Source organism: Enhydra lutris, unplaced genomic scaffold (genome assembly GCF_002288905.1).
Source record: "Enhydra lutris kenyoni isolate GAN:26980312 unplaced genomic scaffold, ASM228890v2 scaffoldscaffold55, whole genome shotgun sequence".
NCBI lineage: Eukaryota > Metazoa > Chordata > Mammalia > Carnivora > Mustelidae > Enhydra > Enhydra lutris.
In genome coordinates this window covers 10022235-10043494 of record NW_019154139.1, presented here as the reverse complement: position 1 = coordinate 10043494, position 21260 = coordinate 10022235, and the positions used below count along the sequence as shown (strand labels likewise).

The 21260-nt window shown below is 54.7% G+C and overlaps 1 protein-coding gene across 4 annotated transcripts in view; it reads right to left on the bottom strand.

Moving 5' to 3' along the window:
* The window catches only part of LOC111157482 (phospholipase A2 group VI), a 53619-nt gene that overhangs the window by 11816 nt on the left and 20543 nt on the right, over window positions 1–21260 (bottom strand). For 3 of the 4 annotated variants that reach the window (XR_002641305.1, XM_022518908.1, XM_022518909.1), the window contains exons 5-13: window positions 20875–21058; window positions 18677–18864; window positions 15544–15640; window positions 14304–14486; window positions 10228–10336; window positions 8752–8913; window positions 6833–6911; window positions 4396–4559; window positions 2632–2782 (exon numbers count right to left, since the gene is read on the bottom strand). Coding sequence is in view for 3 of the 4 variants with exons in the window: in XM_022518908.1 (XP_022374616.1) it covers window positions 2632–2782; window positions 4396–4559; window positions 6833–6911; window positions 8752–8913; window positions 10228–10336; window positions 14304–14486; window positions 15544–15640; window positions 18677–18864; window positions 20875–21058 (1317 nt within the window). In the remaining variant the exon portion in view is untranslated. The remainder of the gene's footprint in view (window positions 1–2631; window positions 2783–4395; window positions 4560–6832; window positions 6912–8751; window positions 8914–10227; window positions 10337–14303; window positions 14487–15543; window positions 15641–18676; window positions 18865–20874; window positions 21059–21260) is intronic. The other variant, XM_022518911.1, reaches the window with a different exon arrangement.

Genomic DNA, 21260 nt, shown 5'->3' with positions numbered 1-21260 from the left:
TGGTTACTCATGTGGAAAACATGAAATTGGGGTCCCCCAATCCGAAAACCAATTCTAGGCTGATGAAGACCTAAACTGTGAAAGGCAGATCTAGAGAGATTGCTGACCTGATAGGAAGATCACTTCCTGCCCCAGGCTAAGGGAGGGTTCTTGAACGAAACGTAAAAAGCACAAACCATAAAAACAAACAAACAAAACAAAAAGGAAAAAGAAAAACATTTATAAATTCTACTACATTAAGAACATCCATTCATCAACAAAACACTGTAAAGAGAATGAAAAGACAAGCCATGGAGTGGGAGGAAAGATTTAAAATCTGTATGTCCCTCAAAGGACTAGTTTTCAGGATATAAAAAAGATCATTAAGAAGCCTCTTGAGGCACCTGGGAGGCTCGGTGGGTTAAGCCTCCGACTCTTGACTTCCTGTCAGGTCATGATCGCAGGGTCCTGGGATCGAGTCCTGAGTGGGGCTCTGTGCTCAGTGGAGAGTCTGCTTGAAATTCTCTCACTCCCTCTGCCCCTCACCCTTGCTCTCTCTCTCTAAATAAATGAAAGGAGGCTCAACCCCTCGGGGTTGTGGATTCGAACCACATGTTGGGCGTAGAGATTACTTTAAAATCTAATACGTACAAAAATAAATGCTTTTAACCCCAAAATCCCACAATCTAATTTTATGAAAAATAGACAAAACACTTGAAGAGTAACTTCATGAAAGGAGAAATGCAAACCACCTTTAAAACATATAGAAAGGGAGGCGCCTGGGTGGCTCAGTTGTTAAGCGTCTGCCTTTGGCTCGGGTCATGATCCCAGAGTCCCGGGATTGAGCCCCACATCGGGCTCCCTCTGCTCGGAAGAAAGCCTGCTTCTCCCTCCTCACTCCCCCTGCTTGTGTTCCCTCTCTGGCTGTGTCTCTCTGTCAAATAAATAAAACCTTTAAAAATTTTACAAAAGGGGCACCTGGGTGGCTCAGTGGGTTAAAGCCTCTGCCTTCGGCTCAGGTCACGATCCCAGAGTCCTGGGATCAAGCCCTGCATCGGGCTCTCTGCTTCCCCTCCTTCTCTCTCTGCCTGCCTCTCTGCCTACTTGTGATCTCTGTCTGTCAAATAAATAAATAAATAAAATCTTTAAAAAAAAAAAAACTGGGTGGCTCAGTCAGTTAAGCATCGACTCTTGATTTCAGGTCAAGTCATGATCTCAGGGTCGTTAAATTGAATCCTGCCTCCAGCTTACGCTGGGGGTAAAGTCTGCTTGAGAGTCTCTCTCCCTCTGCCCCTCCCCACCTCAAGAAAGAAAGAAAAGAAAAAAGGAGAGGAGAGGAGAGGAAAGGAAAGGAAAGGAAAAGCAGAAAAGAAAGGAAGGAAGGAAGGAAGGAAGGAAGGAAGGAAGGGAGGAAGGAAAGAAGGAAGGAAGGAGAAAAGGAAATTTAGGAAACCCACAAATTAAAAAAAAAGAAAAGGAAGGAAGAAAATTTAGGAAATCCACTTCACACCAGTCGGGACAGCAGCACCCCCCGGGTGGCAGGACAGCAGCTAAGGGACTGGGGACATGCTCAATGGACTTTGGGACTTGGCTGGTGGTTATGTGGGTGTTTGCTTTATAATTATTCACTGAATTGGTTTATGAGCTTTTCTAAATGTATGTTCTATTTCACCATTTAAGAGAGACAAAATGTCTAGGATAAAATACACAAAAATGTTTTAAAAACTATCTTTTGGTTTCTACTACATGAATGATATTTTCTTCCTTTTTATTTTTACTTTTTTGCGTATTTTTCCGATTTTTCTTCAAAGACTATGCATTATTCTTAAATAAAAAAAGAAGATGAAGAAGAAGAAGAGAAGGAAGGAAGGGAAAAAAGAAAAACGGAAAAAGCTTTATTATGAAAAGAAATCCTCCCTAACCTGCAAGGCCTTGCTCACACATCACCACCTCCAGGGAGCTCCCCCTGACCACCTCGCCCTCAGTCCTCAGGCCCCTGTCAGCTCATGAACACTTCTCAGTGCCCTGCTCTGGGGCAGATGCTGGGGCTGCAGAGAAACAAGGCAGCCACATTCCTGCCTCAGGGAGCTCAAGAGTCTGGCCAGTGACAGACACAGGCACGAGACAGACAAGAGAGCACTCCTGGGCTGGGCAGCATGACAAAGACGTAGCATTGCCATAGGCTCTTCTGGAACTTCTCAAACACCTGCAGCTGTGCACGGCTGTCATTTTCCAGGTCATTTATCTCCCAACCAGACTGCAAATGGCTCACCAGACTTTCCACCTGGTGGTGACCCCCTTCAACCGCCCCCCCACACACATGAACACACATGCGCACACACGTACACACACACACACAATGCCTGGAGCACAGCCTCACTCGACAAAAGGTCTCAGGTGTGTGATGGACGAGAAGCGACCCCCTCTGACCCGGGGATGTGCCATTGGGGTGGGAAAACAGCAGCCCCAGGTTGGGGGTGTCCTACAACAGAATTCTCCAGAAGCTCGTGGCCCACTTGGGAAGGAGCTACCGGGCCCCCCCAGCCTCCCGCCACTTTCAGCAGACCGGGGCAGGGAGCCCTCTGCTCCCCCAGAACAGCGGGAGGGCTGCCCGGCTGGGGCCACAGCCACAGCCTTACTCCTAAGGCTTACTTGGGTTTCTTGACGTCGGTCATCTTGGTGTGCTCCCCAAACTCGCGTTTCAGGAACTCCTCCAGGGGCCCCGACTCGTAGGGCCGTGAGCCCCGGAACACCTCGTCCTTCATGCGAAAGTACACACCCCGCATGTAGGCCATGGACTTGCCTAGAACAAGGAGGGGGAGACACGAGGGTCCTGCTCCGACAGCCGCAGGGAGGGAGGCCAGCCGGGGCTCCTGGGCCTCTCCTCGGCCACTTCCCACAGAGGCAGAAATCCCCTTCAGAGCCCCGAGGCTCTGCACTTAATTCTGTAGCCATGATTTTGTATTTTCCTTAAAGAAGGGCCCTGAAAGTGTAAGCGTTTATAAATCTAATCTACATCAACCCCAGCTGGCTCAGAAGAGAAGGACCAACCCTGTCCTGTGGGCCTCTGAGGACAGGCAGGGTCAAAGGGGACAGGCTGCACCTCTCTGGGGCCAGGGCTGAGGAGAGGTGGGTGTCTGCTCTTACGAGAGGCTGAACTAGGGGACTTCTCAAATCCTTTCCATAGCTCCCCAGGAGTCTGAAGAAGGAAGTGACCCTTTCTGGAGGAGGCCAGGACCTCCGCCCCCAGACCTCACGTCCCACTGGGCAGACACAGATCCAAGAGAGCTTTTCTCTCGTGGAAAGCAGGAACTGGAGACCAGAGAGGGGATGTGGGGCCCCGGAGGCCCGGGGACAGGGGTCTCAGCACATTGCCGACGGACAGACTGCAGACTGGACCATCCCAGAGCCACACGGGACTCTGCTCCCAGCCGCCTCCCGACATGGCTGCCTCATGTCCCCGACACCCTGAACTGCAGGGCCATGGGCTCCTCACACGGTGAACACCCAGATGCCTGCGGCTCCCCCATGGGACGGGGGCTCCCTGAGCGGGGGGGGAGGGGGGTTAGCTCTTGTCTCAGCCCCACGACACCACTGCCCAGCACAAGCCTGGCCTGGGGGAGGAGGGTCCTCTCCCTGCGCCTTCAGACCTGGGCAGGGGGTGCACTGGAGAGTCTGGGGCAGGGACAGCAGGTCAGGGAGGCAGAGGACCATTCTTGCCTGGGCAGTAGCTGGCTCTGGGAGGGCCCTTCACAGGCAGCCTCAAGCAGCCCAGACAACTCCACAAAGGGAACTACCTAGAAGCCAGTCGGGAAAGCGAGGCCCCTCTGTCACCTCTGCGAAGCTGTGATGCGTGGGGGCCCTGTGGCCCTGGGAAGTGCTGGGCTGAGTGTCTAGGGAGCTGTCCTAGCCCCTGCAACCCCACAGGGCTGGTTACGTGACTTTGAGGCACCCCTCTCCCCCCACGGCCTGGATTTCCCTGTGGGTGAAGGCAGCATGCTGACTGGGACTCTGGCTTTCTTGGACTCCATGGCTCATCCTTCCCGAGACCACCCACTGCCTCCGCCCTCAGACTGGTTTTCCTTACTCCCAGCACTTCCCAGGCCCTGTGGGGCCTGCCTCACCAGGCTATCGGGGAGAATAGTAGAGGAGACGGATGTAAAAATGCTTCGTACATGGAAAGGCTCATTCTATCCCCCATGAAGGGCAGGGCACCCAGGCCCGGCCCAGCCCCCCAGCCCTTCTCTTTCCAGCCTTGCACCCAATGCCCTCAGCCTCCCCCACAAAGGGCTTTCAGGGCCTCCCTCCCCAGCAACCCTCTTTGCAAGGCTCTGAAACGAAACTGAGCACCATTTGAGGGCAGATCCCAACCACCACCCCCAGCCCTGCCCCTGCCGCCCAGGGGCCTGCCCTCACTGTGCAGAATGGCCAGGGCCAGGATGCCCCCCGTGCTGGTCCCTGCCACCCAGTCAAAGAGATCCTTGGTGGCGACGCCCGAGGCCTTCTCAATGGCGATGAGGAGCTGGATGATGACGAGGCCCTTCACGCCCCCTCCGTCCAGGCAGAGCAGGTGGTCGTGCCTGGTGGGGGGGGGGACAGCAGTGGGAGAGAAGAGGGTCCCGTTACCGCCCAGCACTCTGCGTGGGCCTGCGTCCCTGAGCATCTGTGAGTGCGGAAAGATAAGGCCCCATAGAGCTCACTCGCTACTGGGGCCTTTTGGGGTGGAGAAGCAAGAGCACAATCAGTAAAGGAGTAAACATACAGTATATCAGGAGGGGAAAAAGTGCAACTAGCAATAAGGAAAGGGGCCAGGTGCCACCTCAGCAGATGGCTGGGTCTGTCCCTCCCACTTGGTTTGGTCAGGTTTGGATTCCCAGGCCTGCCCTGCAGCAGGTGCCTAAGAAAAGTCTATTTGAATCAGACAAGGCTGGGGGAGAGGGCTGGTACCCGGCAGCCCGCCAGGAATGCTGATGGAGAGGGTGAGGGCCGTCCTCCCAGTGGGCGGGGCAGGGGAGGAGGGGGACAGGGAAGAGGGACCGTCTGTATGCCAGGAGCTGCGAGTTCCTTTTCCCAGCGTGAATTCACAGGAACATCCCAAACCCCTTTGAGGCACTGCTCCCCCAGTGCACATCTGTGAAGGAACGAAGCTCAGAGGTGAGGTGACCCTCCAGAGTCCCAAGATTGGGAACTGCTATGGCCGGGTCCCCAACCGGGGTCTGCTGACTCCCGAGTGCTCGGTCACATGCCCTGACACATCTCCCGCGGCCCAGCCATGCCCAGCTCCCGGCCCGGGGAAGGCTGTCACGGTCTATGTTCAGACCGGGAAGCTTCCTTCTGGTCTCCTCATCCTTCTGTCTCGGCTTAAAAGTCCCTGCCGAGAGAAGCCTGCTCTGAGGCCCTCAGCTCCCCCAGCTGAGCCCGCTCCTCCTGCAACCGCTCTATCTGTGGGGAGCACTCCTGGCTTCCATAAGCATTTCCATTTTCTTCCGCCCCCAGATGGGCCGGAAGCTCCCTCTGCACAGGGCTGCCAAGTCTAGGGAACTCGAGAGCCACCCAATAGACAGCTGGGAGATGGGGACCAGGCTGGCCTACCTCTAGGGTCTCCTGTCTTCCAGGACCAGCTGCCCGGCCCTACAGCAAGCCCATAGGGTGGCAGGGGAGGCTGCGCTGTCACTGGAGGCCCAAGCAGACATGCGAGGGACCTTTCTAAGGACGTAGGGCTTATATCAGAGACATCGGCCCAGATGGAGCACGGCGGAGTGACGTGACCCACAGCCCCGCATGGGGAGGTCCCTCCAGGGGTGTCCTGATTCTCTCCTCAGTCCCGCCTGCAAGGAGGGCACTCCGGCTGGGGCTAACTACCCTGGTCCTGCCGGAGAATCTGCCTTCTCTCCTCTTATGGGCCAGAACAGGTCGGTCCTCCTTCTGGTACCTTCCTTGGCCCCCACGCAGGTGTGTGCACATGTGTATGTGTGTACATGTGCCGCTGGGAGGCGCGGTGGCAGGAACCTCCAGAGTGTGGACGGGGCAGGGGCGCCTCCAGGGCACACGTCACAGGGCAGCCTTGGAAAGGAGTGGGACCTACCAAGGGTGAGCCAACCCTTTAGGCAAGGAGAGGTAGAGCCACCTGTCTGCCACGGCAGGAAGGGCGTGAGCTCCAAAGACCCAGGCTCCAAAGACTCTGCTCTGATGCTCACTGTGTGAGCCAGAGGTCACTTCACCTCTTGGGACTCAGGTCCCCCACGTGCAGAACAGGCAGGCTGTTGGGAGCATGGAACAGTAAGAGCCAGAGAACAAGAAAGCAACTCTATTATAGAAAGGAGAAGAGAGAGCGAGCGAGCACAGTCGATCCCAAGCACATCTATGCCGGGAACTTGCCGTGCGTGGCAGACAGTTTCTGAGCCCCAGGGACTGTCCTCAAGGACCAAGGCCTCTGCTCTTTGTGCCCATCTCCCAGGCCTGCCTCCAAGAATGGGCCTATTACAGCAGGTGGGGAAGCCGGCCCATCCACGAGCTCCATGGGGGGAAGCAGGCCATGGGACAGGGTGGAACCAGGGGAAACAGGCTCAGCATCACAGAGGGGATCTGGGGGACCTTCCCTAACAAATCGGGACAAGGGCAGGAGGGAACGGACAGGAGTGCAGCCACCTCCGTTGTGTGACCCCTGAGCCTGCATGGTCACTGACGAAAGAGCAGACCCAGGCTCTCTGAAGAGCCGGTCCCTTCACTGTGAACTACAGAGGATGCCCACTACCTCGCAGGGAACCTGGTGGGGACCAGCCGAAAGCCCCAGCCCGCTGGAGAGCACCAGGCAGAGCCGTGAACATGCGGTCTCCCTCCCTCCTCCACTTACGTTCGCTTCTCATCCCTCATGGAGCTGAGGATGAAGGCTGGCTTCCGGGACCGGGAGATGTGTACGATGTCTTGCAGTTCTGTGAAGCACAGGGTAGGGTGGGCCGGAGCCACACGGGGCCAGGCTCCCACCATCCCATGGGTGCAGAGAGCAGCTCTGGGGCTGTGCCCTCCCCCAACTGCCCCCAGCAGGAGCACCTGCCTCCAGCCGCAAGGAAGGGCTCTGTGTCCCAGGACCCAGGTAAGCCAGAGGCCACCAGCCCCTTGGGGTGAACTCGGCTAGAATGTGGAGGGGAGCCCACCGCTCTGGGAAGGGCCCCAGCCCACCCGGCCAGCTCCCAGACTCTCCTTGATGCCTTCCTCCCAAAGCCCCGAAGCCCGAGCACCCCGCCATGCCCCATGCTTCTCAGCTCCCGAAGCATTTTCTCATGCATCGGGCAAGCGCAGCTGCTGACCTCCATCATCACCACAATCCTTATCCCCAACTTCCAGAGGAGGCTCCAAGAGCTTTATGAGACTGACTCGTCCAAAGTCATTTAGCCAAAAGGGCTGAGTCTGGACATTCCTTGAGGTTAAGTCCATGAGTGGAGAGAGATAAACAACCACTCTCCAGATGCTGTTCATCCTGATCCCAGGTCTAGAAACTTCAGCAGCCTCTCAGATCAGCTGCACCCACCACTCCCTCTGTTCTGCTCTGTGCCCCAATCCCCCACCGCCACCCCCCAATGGACTGGCTGCCCTCCTGCCTGGCCCGGCACTGCCATGCCATCTAGCTTCCAACAGGCCCTCCCCATCCTTGTGCAGAGTCTAGAAGCAGCAAAGTAGGAATGCAGGCTGCAAGGCAGGATGCCTCCCCTTCACCAGGGCCTGTGGCCAGAGGGTGGGCGATATGAGCAGGAGAGACTGGCCAGGAGAGGCAGTGGACAGAGTGCCAGGGAGAGGGTGGAAAGGCTGGCTGCGTGTGTCTGGCCTGCAGCTGGGAAAGAGAGGGAACTAGAGCTACAGTGAGCTCGGGGCTCGGCAGGCTCACCAGCCCCTCAAGGCCCAGGGCATTACCCATCTGACGCCGCGCCCCAGGCCCACCATCCCGCCTGGCTTGGGTGACGGCCTGCCTGTAAAAGTGAGAGATAAAGATGGGGTGGGGGTGGGGGAGAAGGGCCTGGGTGGGGATGGGCAAGGGAGGAGAGGGGCAAGGCCAGATGCACCGACTGTGGCTGTGGGCTCTGCCTCGCCTGACTCTAGGCTAGGCTGGGCTATACTGGCTAACGGTGCTGGTGTCTGCTTCCACAGCAAGGTGGGAAGAAGAAAGCGGGCTTGCCAAGGATTGGTTTCTGACTGCCCTATTCAGGGGACACTACACTCAAATGATCTCGGGCCCCGATTGGACCAGCCCACAGAAAGCCCAGAGGATGGACCCCATCTCCTTGGGGGCCATCTCCATGGGCACCAAGGACACACAGGGGCAGAGGCAGGTTGCCTGGATATGTTCAAAGGCCTGTAGGTCACCAATGGGGCCAGCAGGGGACACACAGGCCCCAGGCCTGACAGAATGCACGGTGTGGCAGATACACTCCTCACTGGAACCATGAAAGCAACCTCCCTCGTGGGTGCCCTGGGGATGCCCAGACCTGAGACGGTGTCCAGGGCACTCTCGCAGGAGACATGGACTGTGGGCCAACAGCCAGGGACACCACCCCCACCCCCAACCCAGGGCCCTGGGCTCTATCAGTCGCTGGTTGCCTCCAGAGGCTGAGAGATCCTGCCCCATCGTTCCTTGCTCCCTTAAACCACTTCTACCCTAGACCCTGTTTCCTTCAGATCAAGACTGCTTTGATCCCAGCACCTGGGGACCAGCTGGAGAGGAGGGAGTGTGGCGGAGCGGGGCCAGGTTGGGGGGGTGCGGGTGGGGGGGAGGCCTACCTAGGTTGTTTAAGCTGATCGGTGGGGGCTGAGATCTTTCCAGGGAGAAGGAGTGATGTGTCGTAGTGGAGCTCTGCTCCGAGGGGGCCTCTTGGGTGAGTGGGAGACTGTAGTTGGCCCCTATGGTTCTCAGCAGAGTTAAGAGCGTCTTCCTGGTGACGACTAGTCAGGGTTTGGGGAGGGGGGAATCGCACAGGATCACAAATGATGTCAATACGCAAGTGAGAGGCCCTTCCTTTCCACACCAGGTCCCCTCTCTCATCTACCAGGTGGCCTGGGTATGCGGGGGAACTGGGTGCGGTTGGGGGGTGGGGCGGGGGCTGATTCCAGTCTGTTATAAAGAGCTTCCCGGGGCCTGGGAAGGCACGGAAGTCAACCACAGAATATGGAAGTCCAGTCCGAGTACTTGGGGCCACAGAATATGCCCAGTTCGAGTATTTGGGGCCCCCCTGTCCCTTCACTTTCAGTCAAGAAAACAGGACTCCAGGGGTGCCTAGGTGGCTCAGTGGGTGAAGCATCTGCCTTTGGCTCAGGTCATGATCCCAGGGTTCTGGGATCGAGCCCCATGCCCTGCCATGCCGGGGTCCTTGCTCAGCGGGGACTCTGTTTCTCCCTCTCCCTCGACCCCTCTCCCTGGTTCCCACTCACTCACTCTCTTTCAAATAAATAAATAAAATCTTAAAAAAAAAAAAAAAGAACAAGAAAACAAGATTGGGCTTAATTATATCTAATAAAAATTATCTTAAAAACCTAATTTAAAAAGAAAGGAAACCGGACTCCTGCCTCTATGTTCAGCAATTCTCAAAACCGCTGAACGGAGGGTCCCTTCCAGAACTCAAAACGGACCACTCAGCCTGGAGGCTTTACCCTCCTCCTAGCGCGCAGCACATGCGCACTTGCACCCTAGCAGCTACACACCCACAGCAACATCCCCAACTCCCCAGAAGCCCCTCGAGGGGACCCAGACTTCTGCGGAGAATGACCTGCTTTTTCCAGCTCTGACGCCAAGGCTCCCCAAGTGAACATGCAGGGCGTGCAGCAAGCCTGTGTGCACTGGGCATGCGCATACCCCCCCCCACCCCGGGGTGCCGCGCATGCGTCAACCCACGGTTGTTCCTACAAGCGGTCCCGCGGTGAATTCTCAAAGAGCAATTGGCTAACGACTGCTGTACATCCCACCCACCTCCCCAGGAGTCTAGGCATCCTGAGGAAGGATGGGGGCCCTACAGAAGAGGACATCGATTTGGCAAGCCCCCTGTTGGGATCCATCTACTGGTGATGGCCCTTGTTCTTGGGCAAAGAAAGCTTCCCCTCTCAGCCTCCCAGGTGCTCCTGGAAACTCCACGCAGGGAGCAAGGTGGGGAGGGGGTGAGTAGGGACAGGATGCTGGTGCCTGATGGCTGGGACCACCCTCTTCCCCTGGGCATGCACCCACCCACCCACGCCCAACTCTGGTCCAGAGTGCAGGGCACTTACGTTTGCTGATCTTGGAAGCTATGAATGCAGGAGTCTCCCCAAAGTCATTGGGGGTGTCCACCTCTGCCCCAAACACAATGAGGGCCTTGATCATCTCCACATTGTCTTTCTGTTGGGGAATGGAGTAAGGGGAAAATGCAACAGCTCAGGGAAACAAGAGGGAAAGGACGCCAGCCTTTTTCACCTTGCCCATCAACTTGGTGGGCCTCTCATGGGCACAGGAGAAGATGCTGGAGCTTTCAGAGCCCCCACCCACTTAATAACCCAGGCAGAAGCTGGAAGTGACTCACCCCCAGTCCCCAGCCCCACCAGCAACTTCTGGAAGCAAGGCCTTTAGGACCCCCGCCCCAGGAGCCATGGGGACACTGAAGGGTCAGCTGCTAATCACTTTCAGGAGCAGCAGCAAAGGGCAGGCAGGGAAAGGGAAGGCTGTCCTGCCCATCATGTCAAGGGTGTCTTTTATGAGGGGTAACAGAGTACACGTCCTCCCTGATGGTCGCCTTCAAGTGCAGCTTCCCTCCACAGAGCACTGTGCATTTAACATCTGGAGGCTGGGCAGGGGGGCGCGGGACATGGTTTCCCAAAACAAACCTAATAAGCCAGCCACCTGGAGACCAGAGCTCTGGTCTCATCACCTCCCTCTTCCTGGGGTCAGTTTTCTTGCCGAGAGAATGAAGAGTCGTGTCTAGAATACAGCTTTCCAAATGGTGGTCCACGTACATTAGGATTTACAAGGGTACAGCTAAGTATGTGTGCTTGTATCGTTAGTTACGCATTTCTGTTTTCTTTACCTTTCTATTGCGTCACTGGTTTACCCCTTTCGGTAGTGATCGAACACTTCCTTCTAAATAAATTTAAGTTTAGAAGCAAACCAACCAACTTAAATGATTAAGGTCATAACCATAAATATGGTTCATGAATGTGCCCAAAACCATGAGGCTCGTCCGCAGGTGCCTGCGGTATGGTAAACAAGGGACATCGGCAGTTCTCGAAGAGCGATCTGTGGCCCCTCTGTGAATATGGGAGACCCTCTGGAGGGTTCACGAGCATCACACTGTTTTCATAGGGGCGCCTGGCTGGCTCAGCTGGAAGAGCGTGCTGCTCTTGATCTCAGGGTCTTGAGTTTGAGCCCCGTATTGCGCGGTAAAGATTACTAAAAAAGATAAGTAAACTTAAAAAAAAAAAGAAACCCTGCTTTATAAAAAAAAACCAAGATGTTCCCTTTTTGCATTGCGTTGACTTTTGCACCAATGGTGTAAAAACAGTGATGGATAAAACTGCCCAGGCCTCCACAAGACCGGGGCATCAAACTAATACTTGCCCTGGTTTTCCTTTCTGCCACCCGTTCACAGAAAGAAATCACCCAGTTGATTAAATAGCCAGTTTCCCTTAGGAAATGTCCTTCATTCAGTAAGAATTAATTTTATTAAATTTTGACACTGTCTACTCTGTGTCATTAGATGGAGAGAAATCGGGACACCTGGGTAGCTCAGACAGTTAAGTGTCTGCCTTCGGCTCAGGTCATGAAGCTAGGGTCTTGAGATGGAGTCCCGCATGGGGCTCCTTGCTCAGCGGGGAGTCTGCTTCTCCCTCTCCCTGACGCTCCCCCTGCTTATGCACTCTCAATCGCTTTCTGACAAATAAAATCTTAAAAAAAAAAAAAAAAAGATGGAGGGAAAGCATAGGCATTTCTGGGGCATCATCTTGAGGAACCAACCATTGTCTTGAGGAAAAGCATGGATGTAATTGTTTGGGTTGTGAGCAGAACCAGGTTTTTTTTTCTTGGAACGCCATTTTACTTGGGATCATGACTGAAGAGCTACGTACGATGGGTCAGCCTTGGGTATGCAGAAGACACGTTCTCAAAAATGAATGCAGTGAGCCTGGCACTTCAAGAAAAACGCCCACCACATTTTGTGCCAATGATAAAATTCAAGCTCGCAAACAAAAATGGGAATTCCAGAACACTTGTATATGCCATGACGGGCTTGACAGCCTCCCAGAACTGGAAGACTCTTCTGATGAGATCAGTGAGGGTACTTATAAACGTGGGGTTTCGATCCCGTATAATGAAATGGTTCAACAGTCCTACGCACGCACAGTGAGCCAGTATTTTCCAAGGATGACCTGAAATCACGCAGGGGTAAAAGATGCAAGGGGAGTGCAAGAGATACCAAGGGAACGAAGTATGACACGGAGATGGTTGTGGGTCCCACTTGCAACTGACTTGTCAGAAACTAACCCTCCTCCAGTTTAGGTGCAACAGTGAAGAATATTCATGATTCTCTGAGAAGGCGCTACTGTGTATCTTTTTCAACAACCTGTCTATGTGAGCCCAGATTGTCTTCAAACCCAACATACATTCAACAACACATTGCAACAGAATAAATGTAGCAGAAGACATGAGAATCAACATGTCTTCCCTGAGGCCAGGCATTAAAAAGATTCGCAAAAATGTAGAACAAGGAGCACCTAGGTGGCTCAGTGGGTTAAAGCCTCTGCCTTCGGCTTATGTCGTGATCCCAGGGTCCTGGGATCGAGCCCCCATCAGGCTCTCTGCTCAGCGGGGAGCCTGCTTTCCTTCCTTTCTCTTTGCCTGCCTCTCTGCCTACTTGAGATCTCTGTCAAATAAATAAATAAAATCTTTTAAAAAAATGTAAAATGATGCCAACTCTTTTCGATTATTTTTGGTTTGGGAAAATAAAGTTGTTTTTCATAAAAATGTTACTTATTGAGGCTGTGACTGGTGAACTGTCATTTTTTTTAAAAGATTTTTATTTATTATTTATTTGACAGACAGAGATCACAAGTAGGCAGAGAGGCAGGCAGAGAGAGGGGGGAAAAGCAGGCTCCCCGCTGAGCAGAGAGCCCGACACGGGGCTCGATCCCAGGACCCTGAGATCATAACCTGAGCCGAAGGCAGAGGCTTTAACCCACTGAGCCACCCAGGCACCCTGAATTGTCATTTTTAACTGACTTAATATTTTGGAAACTTCTTATTTTTAATCTTCAATCTTTATCAATGAAAAGTCTTTGGGATCATCAATATCACTTTTTAAGCATACAATGGGACCACATGGACCCAAAATTTTGAGAACCAATGAGCTAGATAATTCTAAGGGATCATTCAGTGCTGAAAAATGGCCACGGTTTTATTTAGGGCTTCCACCTCCCAGACAACAATGTCGCCACACGGTTATGGCCTTTGGTATAAAACAGCATGTCTCTGAGTGTGTCCTCAATCTACATCTTTTAGAGTCCCGGAGGCCTGTCCAATCCCATCCCTTGGTGATCTGTGGAACGTACATACGTACACGTGGTACTGCTATGGAATACGAGGTACCGAATACCTACACATGTCGTTGACGAGTGACATTCCCTGCACATCGGTGACGAGTGACATTCCCTCCCTGCAATTTGTATGTTCATACTCTGGTCATCTCTCCACACTGGAGGGGCTTTAAGGGCAGGACCTATGCTCTATAATAAGCCAAAAACTGTGGCCAATCCCTATCGTGAGCCACCAAGATGAGAAGGCAGACCCTGCCTTCTGGGAACTTAGAGTCCCCCTCTAAGGTGTGGACTAGGAGACCGGAATCTCTAAGGAGATAGGAACAATATGTAGATGAGTACTTCCCCTAAGGATGCAGGGCAGGGGGAGAACTGGTATCTCCGGGACATCTCAGGGATGCTCCTGGAGTTACCAAGGGTCTGCCACTCTCTTCTCTCAACGGCTCTGCCAGGTGGGAGCCGATACCCCGGGTTTCCAGATAAGGACACTGAGGCCGACAGGTGACTTGGCCAAGGCCACGGCGGGTCGCTGGGGCTGTACTTCCCCTCTCACACCATGCACCTGTCAAATGGGGAGCCCAGGAGCAGGAGGGACTGCGGCGCAGAGGAAGGAGATGATATTTTGGGCTGAGAGGGGGACACGGAAGGTTCCTAAGGGAGAAGGTGGGGTCTAAATTGAGGAAAGATTCCCAGCGGGGGTTGGAGGGGGCACCGCGGGAGGGCAGCCACAGGCAGGCGGCCCTCCTTGCAGGAGCTGCCAGGGCTGGGGGCAGACGCAGGCTCACCGACATGGCCAAGTGCAGTGGGGTGTTGCCGTGCTCCCCGCGGGCGTCCGCGTTGGCCCCGTAGGTCAGCAACGCCATGACGCAGTCGAAGCGGTTGCGCATCACAGCCACGTGCAGGGCCGTGTTCCCTGTGCTGCTGGTACTGTTCACGTCGCAGCCCCGTTTTAGCAGCATGCGGGCCATCTGCGGGAGACAGGGTCCGTGATGGAGTGCGTGGTGACACCCAGGCACTTCCACCTCCTCCCTGAGACTCCTTCAGGAACTGGACTTCTGGAAAGCTCTAGCCACAATAACAACTCAGGGGGTGGGCCCCAGTTCTGGGCGTGGCCTTAGACCTTGGCCCATGCTGTCAGCACCCCAGAAGTAGAGGACAAAAGGCTGAAGATATGCTGATTTAAGGGGCTTCTGGGTTCTTGCCTGGAGTTAACGGGACCCCTTGCATCTCTGCAAACTCCCAGAAAGGCCCCACTCCCTGCGACTGTCCCTGGGGTCCTGCAAAGGTTTGACCCCTCCCTGGGCCTGGGCAATACACAGCCCTACCCGGGGCAGCCCCGGGGAGCCTGGTCTTTGGAGCCCAAACAGTCCAGAGCCCAAAGTTCAACCCCATTTCATCCCCGTCCTCTGAACTTGGGGGGGTCACCACACCCCCTGCACCCAGTTTTTCTCTTCTGTGAAAATAGAAATGCAAGTGTCTACTTCACAGAGCAGTGACAATGCACGACAAAACGTACACGGAAGGGCCTGACTTGGTGTCTAGCCACTGGCAGACAGAAGGTACCCTACAGAGGTCGGTAATCTCCTCTCTCCCTTGTTTAAGAATAAGCCACATTCTCGGGGGCACCCAGTGCACTGCCAAGCTCGGCTTCCAGAGATCTCCATCCTCCCCAGGGGGTGAAGCCTGGCTTAGGGAAGGCCTCTGGGGAGCTGCCCAGCCAAGGCCTCACACCACCTTCTGTCTGAGTTACAAAGAATTTTCTTACACATTACCTCGCTGACTTCACACCTCCAAAGGCAGGCCACAGGACCCCCAATTCACGGAGGGGACATCGTCACTGTGCCAGTGAGCGGCAGAGCAACACCAGACTGTCCTCTCCCCCTGTGGGGCCACTAAGAGACCAACCCTCACAGCGCCATCCCCAGAGTCATCTTAGGAGCTGCCCTCCTGCGGGCAGCTGAGGAACTTGGGGCTCTGGGACTCTGCCCCCTGCCCACCTACCACTTCCCCTCAGACTCTGCCTACCTCAGCGGTCTTGGCCCAGTGGAGGGGGCTGGCTCCGTAGCGAGGGTCTTTGCTGTGGATCTGGTTGCTGTCCATGCTGATGATCATTTCAGCACACCTAGGGAGAAAGGAGCCATGGGGCAGTACAGAAGGTCGTGGAGGTGGAGGGAGGTGGCCTGGGGCTGGAAAAGGCCAAGACCTGGGGCTTCATCTCCTGGTGAAGGAGAGTTTCTGCAAAATTTCTGTTGGTTTTGCAACAGAACCAACCAGCATGTAAACCAGCATATAGTATGTCAAAGCTCAAGCACCCACCTCCAGGAAGCCTTCCCTGATAACTCCAGTTAGCAATGATCGCTCTCACTAGTGTTGGCCTTAAAGTCAGGTAGGCCTGAGGTCCAGCCCCAGCTTCCTCACTGGCTGATCTCCGGTAAGTGGCTGAGCCCATCTGCAACACGGGCCCAGTCCTAACTGGACTGGCGGGGATTAAAGGAGAGAAGACATTTCACTTCTGTGCCTGGCACATGGCTGCCCTCCATCCCCTACCATCCACTGCTGGTGTTTCACGCAGGGACCAGCATCCTGCAGGAAGTACAGGCAGATGAGTTACAGATTTATTTATTTACCTGAAAGAGAGCAGGGGAAGGGGCAGAGGGAGAGGAAGAGAATCTTAAGCAGATTCCATGCTGAGTGCAGAGCCCGACCTGGGGCTCAATCTCATGACCCTGAGATCACAATCTGAGCTGAAATCAAGAGTTGGATGCTTAGCCGACTGAGCCACTCGGGTGCTCCAGGCAGAGGAGTGAAGACTGCAGTTGCTTTCCACTCCCATAGACTTCGGGTCTATGACCGAAACGCAAAGAGATGCCCATACACCCATATTCCTAGCAGCGTTAGCCGAAAGAGGAACACCCAAATGTCCACTAGCAGGTGAAGGGAAAAGCAAAAGGTGGTCCATGGACTACTGTTCTACCTTAAAAAGGAAGGGAATTTGGAGCACCAGGGTGGCTCCATTGGCTAAGCGTCTGCCTTTGGCTCAGGTCATGATCTCGGGGTCCTGGGATTGAGCCCCGCATCCGGCTGCCTGCTCAGCGGGGAGTCTGCTTCTCCCTCTCCCTCTGCTGCTCCCCGTGCTTCTGTGTGCGCCCTCCCTCTCTCTTTTGTATTGTTTACAAAAAATTAACAAAATTCATTTATAGTATGTCAAATAATAAATAAAATCTTTAAAAAAAAAAAAAGGAATACGTGCTACAACATGAATGAACCTTGAAAACATTTTACAAAGTCAAAGTTGACGCCCAAGGGCAAACCGGGCTCTGTAAAGGTCAACTGGGTTGACATACATAGCAAAGGGGCTCCCAAACTGGAGCTGGGACGGGACCTCTCTCCATAACTCTGATGCTTGAGATTTTCTAGGGCACAGCGGTGCTGGCTACTGCGTGCTGGCAGAGGGATGTCCCCGTGGGGGCCCTGGGAGGACGTGGCCATGCGGGGCTGTGTAGGGCGTGCCCGCGGTGAGGCCACTTGCACCATCTTCTGTGCATGATCCCTTGTGATGTGTACCAGCCCCGCGGTGGGGGGCCTCGCAGGGGCAGAGCAGAATGTGGCTGGAGGTGTCTGAGCAGTGAGCAGTGAGCCGGGCAATACCAGGACCCTAGACAAGAAAGCCTGGGGTGGCCGGAGTTGAGCCAGCACGGGGCTGCCACACTACCTCCGGGGAGAAAAGAGCATCAACCATCATGTGTGCCCATTCGGGCTGCAACCTGCAATCAGGGCATGTGACTACTGGGAATGAGGGTGTCGGTACCGTCTCTGACCAGCTGGTCAAGTCTTCCTGAAAGTTCTAGCCCGCCTTGGCTGTGCTGCGGAGGATCAGGGCAAGGTGGGCTGGTCCACACTTGAACTAGGCCTTTGAGGGGATGGCCATGCCAGCGGGGCCGGCAAGGTAGGCGCAGACTCTAGGAGACTCCAGAAAAAGGGAAAACCCGAGGGAGGGCAAGGCTTGCCCCCCCCATGCACCTGCCACCCTCTGTGCTCTTCCCCCTGCCTGTCCAGAACACAGCCTAGAAGGACCCGGTGACTTCTGTGTCACCTGTCCCGGAGCTGCTCTCTTTTCTGTCTCTTTAAGGCCAGCGCTTAGCACAGCGCCCAGATAGAGGGACCAACTGACCCGTTCATTCTGTCAGTCAGTCTTTCTAGACACTGTCCCCACTAGGCACTGTTTTGAGATATTCGTCTTTTTAAAAAAAGGTTCATTTATTTGAGAGAGAGAAAGAAAGAGCACAAGCAGGAGGGGCAGGGAAAAGGAGAGAGACAGAATCTCAGGTGGGCTCGGGGCTCTCACCACCCCAAGATCATGACCCCAGCTGAAACCAAGTGTCAAACACCCGGTTGACTACACCACCCAGGCATCCCCTTCATGTCTTTTATCCACCCCCACCCCACCCCCGCCACACACACACACACACACACACACACACACACACACACACACTTTATATGGCGAGTTTTCCTGAGACCAGGGTTTCGCAGGTCTGGGGAGAGGGAAGAAATGTGAGAGTGGTCCAGAGCTCCCCAAGGCCTGGGCCTGGAGCCTTCGTCCCAGCAGGGCCACTAGCCAGGAACCATGGGCACATCGAGGCAGAAGGGGCTCAGGGCCACCCCACCAAGCGATCCTAGGCTTTCGGCCAGGAATCTACAGAAGCCACAGGGTAGCACTATAGCCACGAAGGTGTTCAGATCAGGCTGGTGGGCTTAGACAGAAGAGGACCCATCTCTAGGACCCAGCCCTCTTGGGGTGGCACGTGACTCTGACAAGGAGTCATGTGCCAGGGGACCACCTGGAGGAGGTGGAAAAGAAGGACTCCGGGGAAGATCTGGATGATTCTTCTCTCATCGGTAAAGGGAGGTTCGTGGCCAGAAATGAAGGTGTATTACAGAAAACATTTCAAAATTCTACTCTTTGCACAGCTGACTTTCTGGACTGAGGCTCACATCCACTACAGGTTCAAGCACCTTGTTCGGGCCAAGCTGGCCCTTGGCCCAAATGTCGGAAATGCATGGAATGAGCCCACAGAGGCCAGGGCTCACCTGTGCTCCAGGAGAAGTGCTGCGCGAGCCGCAGGCCCCACCAGTGGGCAGAGGAGTGAGGACTTACCCCTTATGGGAGAACTTCATGGCCGTGTGGATGGGGTAGCCAATGGAGCCCATGACATTACACCGAGCATTGCAAAGCAGCAGCACGCGGACCATCTCCTGCTTCCCCATCTGGCAGGCCAGGTGCAGCGGGGTCTGTCCCTGGTTGTTCACCCGGTTCAGGCCAGTCGATGCATTCTTCCCTAGGAGCTGACAGCGGGGCACCGGGGTGGGCTGGGGCCCCATGAACACAAGCCCTCCACGACCCTCCACAACACCCTCCCTGCCCATCTCCTGAGCCCACGTGAGGGCAAGGGAAGTCGGACTCTGCGAGAACATGGGAGGGACATTAAGGGAAGCACAGAGACAGGGGTCTGCAGGAAGACAGGACACCGGCTGTGACGGGGGTGGGGGGCTGGTCTGGCATGGCCGGGGCTCGTGGGAAAAACTTCTCAACCAGGAAACCTGAACGGAGGCTGTTCTCGCGGATGGGCCCTGGGGGTCTGGAGGGGAGAAATTCCTGCTTTTCATTGTATACTCTCATCCTACTTTCATCTCTCTGGCTTGAATTTCTTTTTGCTAGGTTCACATATAATTTTTTCAATTAAAAAAAAAAAAAAAGAGGCAGCTCTTTCTGCCCATGGGTCCTGTCCTATGCTTTAATAAAAACACCTTTGGGGCACCTGCGTGGCTCAGTTGTTAAGCATCTGCCTTCAGCTCAGGTCATGATCCCAGGGTCCTGGGATTGAGCCCTGCATCGGGCTCCCTGCTCGGCGAGAAGCCTGCTTCTCCCTCTCCCACTCTCCCAGCTTGTGTTCCCTCTCTCGCTGTCTCTGTCAAATAAATAAATCTTTTAAAAAATAAAAACACCCTTTTTTGCACTCAGACAGACAGACAAGCCAGTTTTACAAAGAAAGCCAGGAGGTTTCACTTCCTCACTTGTGGTCACGTGCCATCTCTATAGGTTAGCTACAAGTCCTGTGTCCCCCAGGGGACCTTGCTGGGCCTGTCAACAGGCTGAGAACACAGCAAAGAGGCCCGATCGAGGGCCAGCCCCACAGCTCACAGCTCTGCCCCTCCCCGGGCACGTTTCTTTAACCTCATGGAACCTCAGTTTCTTTGGCAATGAGAGGAGGATCCTGACCTCCCCCCACACCCAAGAGAGACTATTTGGAGAATTAACTGGAACACACAGCACTCAGCACAGGGCCAGACATGAGAGCAGCCCACGACAAAGGACAGCTGAGTATGTGTCTGCCGTCTGCACAGAGGCAGCCCCTGTGAGCCATGGAGCCGGGCGCGGAGCTGGCTCTCAGGAAGGATGGAGTTCACCAGGGCACGTGGAAGTCCCTTCCCTGTGCACCAACCAGACGACATGAACGCATATTTTCTGGAACAGTGTCGTTCCTTTCTGATGCCAGGGTGGAGAAGGACATCACCTTTAAAAGAAAGTCTTCAGGGGTGCCTGGGTGGCTCAGTGGGTTAAGCCTCTGCCTTTGGCTCAGGTCATGATCTCAGGGTCCTGGGATCGAGGCCCGTTTCGGCCTCTGCTCGTAGGTAGCCTGCTTCCCCCCCAACTCTGCCTGCCTCTCTGCCTACTTGTGATCCCTCTCTCTCTGTCAAATAAATAAATGAAATCTTTAAAAAAGATAAAAAGAAGTCTTCAAATAAATAAATAAATAAATAAAAAGAAAATCTTCTAACTCGGGGCAGTGAAATCCTGTCTGGTATCCTAACGCTTCCATCTAACACATAAAGTAGCTTTTAGGAGCATCATTCCATCTACCGGTCTACGATTTTAAATTTCATTTCTCAGCCCGATAATCAAACATTTAACAGGAGGGGTATGTCTGGTGCAAACGCCTACAGGAGCCGGATGGAGTTTGCAGTTCCTGGAAAAAGCTAAGCTCAGGTCCCGCTGGACGGTCGGCCCCTCCAGGCAGGGCTGAAATGAACCCAGCCCAGGGTTGGGCTCAGTGGGTGCTTGGGACAAGCCGAACCAGAATGCCTGGCTGGGCTGGGCCTCCAGTTTAGTTCACAGAGTTGGGGGAACCTTCCTAGGGTTGTCAGAAGTTGGAGGCTGAGGGTGTGTCTCCTTGACAGGCATGAGGAGGGAAGTGGGGGAGAAGAGGGGACGGTGTCCAGGAAGGAGCTTGGGATAAGTGGGGACAACGAGGTCTTGCCAGCTCCCGTCACCCCGCCGCCCCTCCCCCTGCTCACCTGCAGCACCTGGGCATTGTCGCCCTGGACGGCATAATGAAAGGCCGTCTCCCCGTTGTTGTCCGTGACGTCCATCTGGGCATGGCAGTACTGCACCAGCTCCACCAGGATCTCCCTGTCACCCTTGCGGCAGGCCAGGTGCAGGGGGGTGCAGCCCTCCTCATTCTCCCTGTTATTGGCACAGCTGCGGGGTGGGGGTAGGGTGGGTACACGGAGGGAGGGGTGCTGAGAAACTCAGGGGCAGTGGAGGGAAGCAGGCTATCGGCTCAAGAGCCTTCCTGCCATGCTCGGGCTGGCTGGTTCCAACAGAGGGCTGGCTCACAGTTTGTTTGGTACTGATGTGATTTTATCAGTTGTTCACTTGCACGCCCGTACAAGGGACGGGG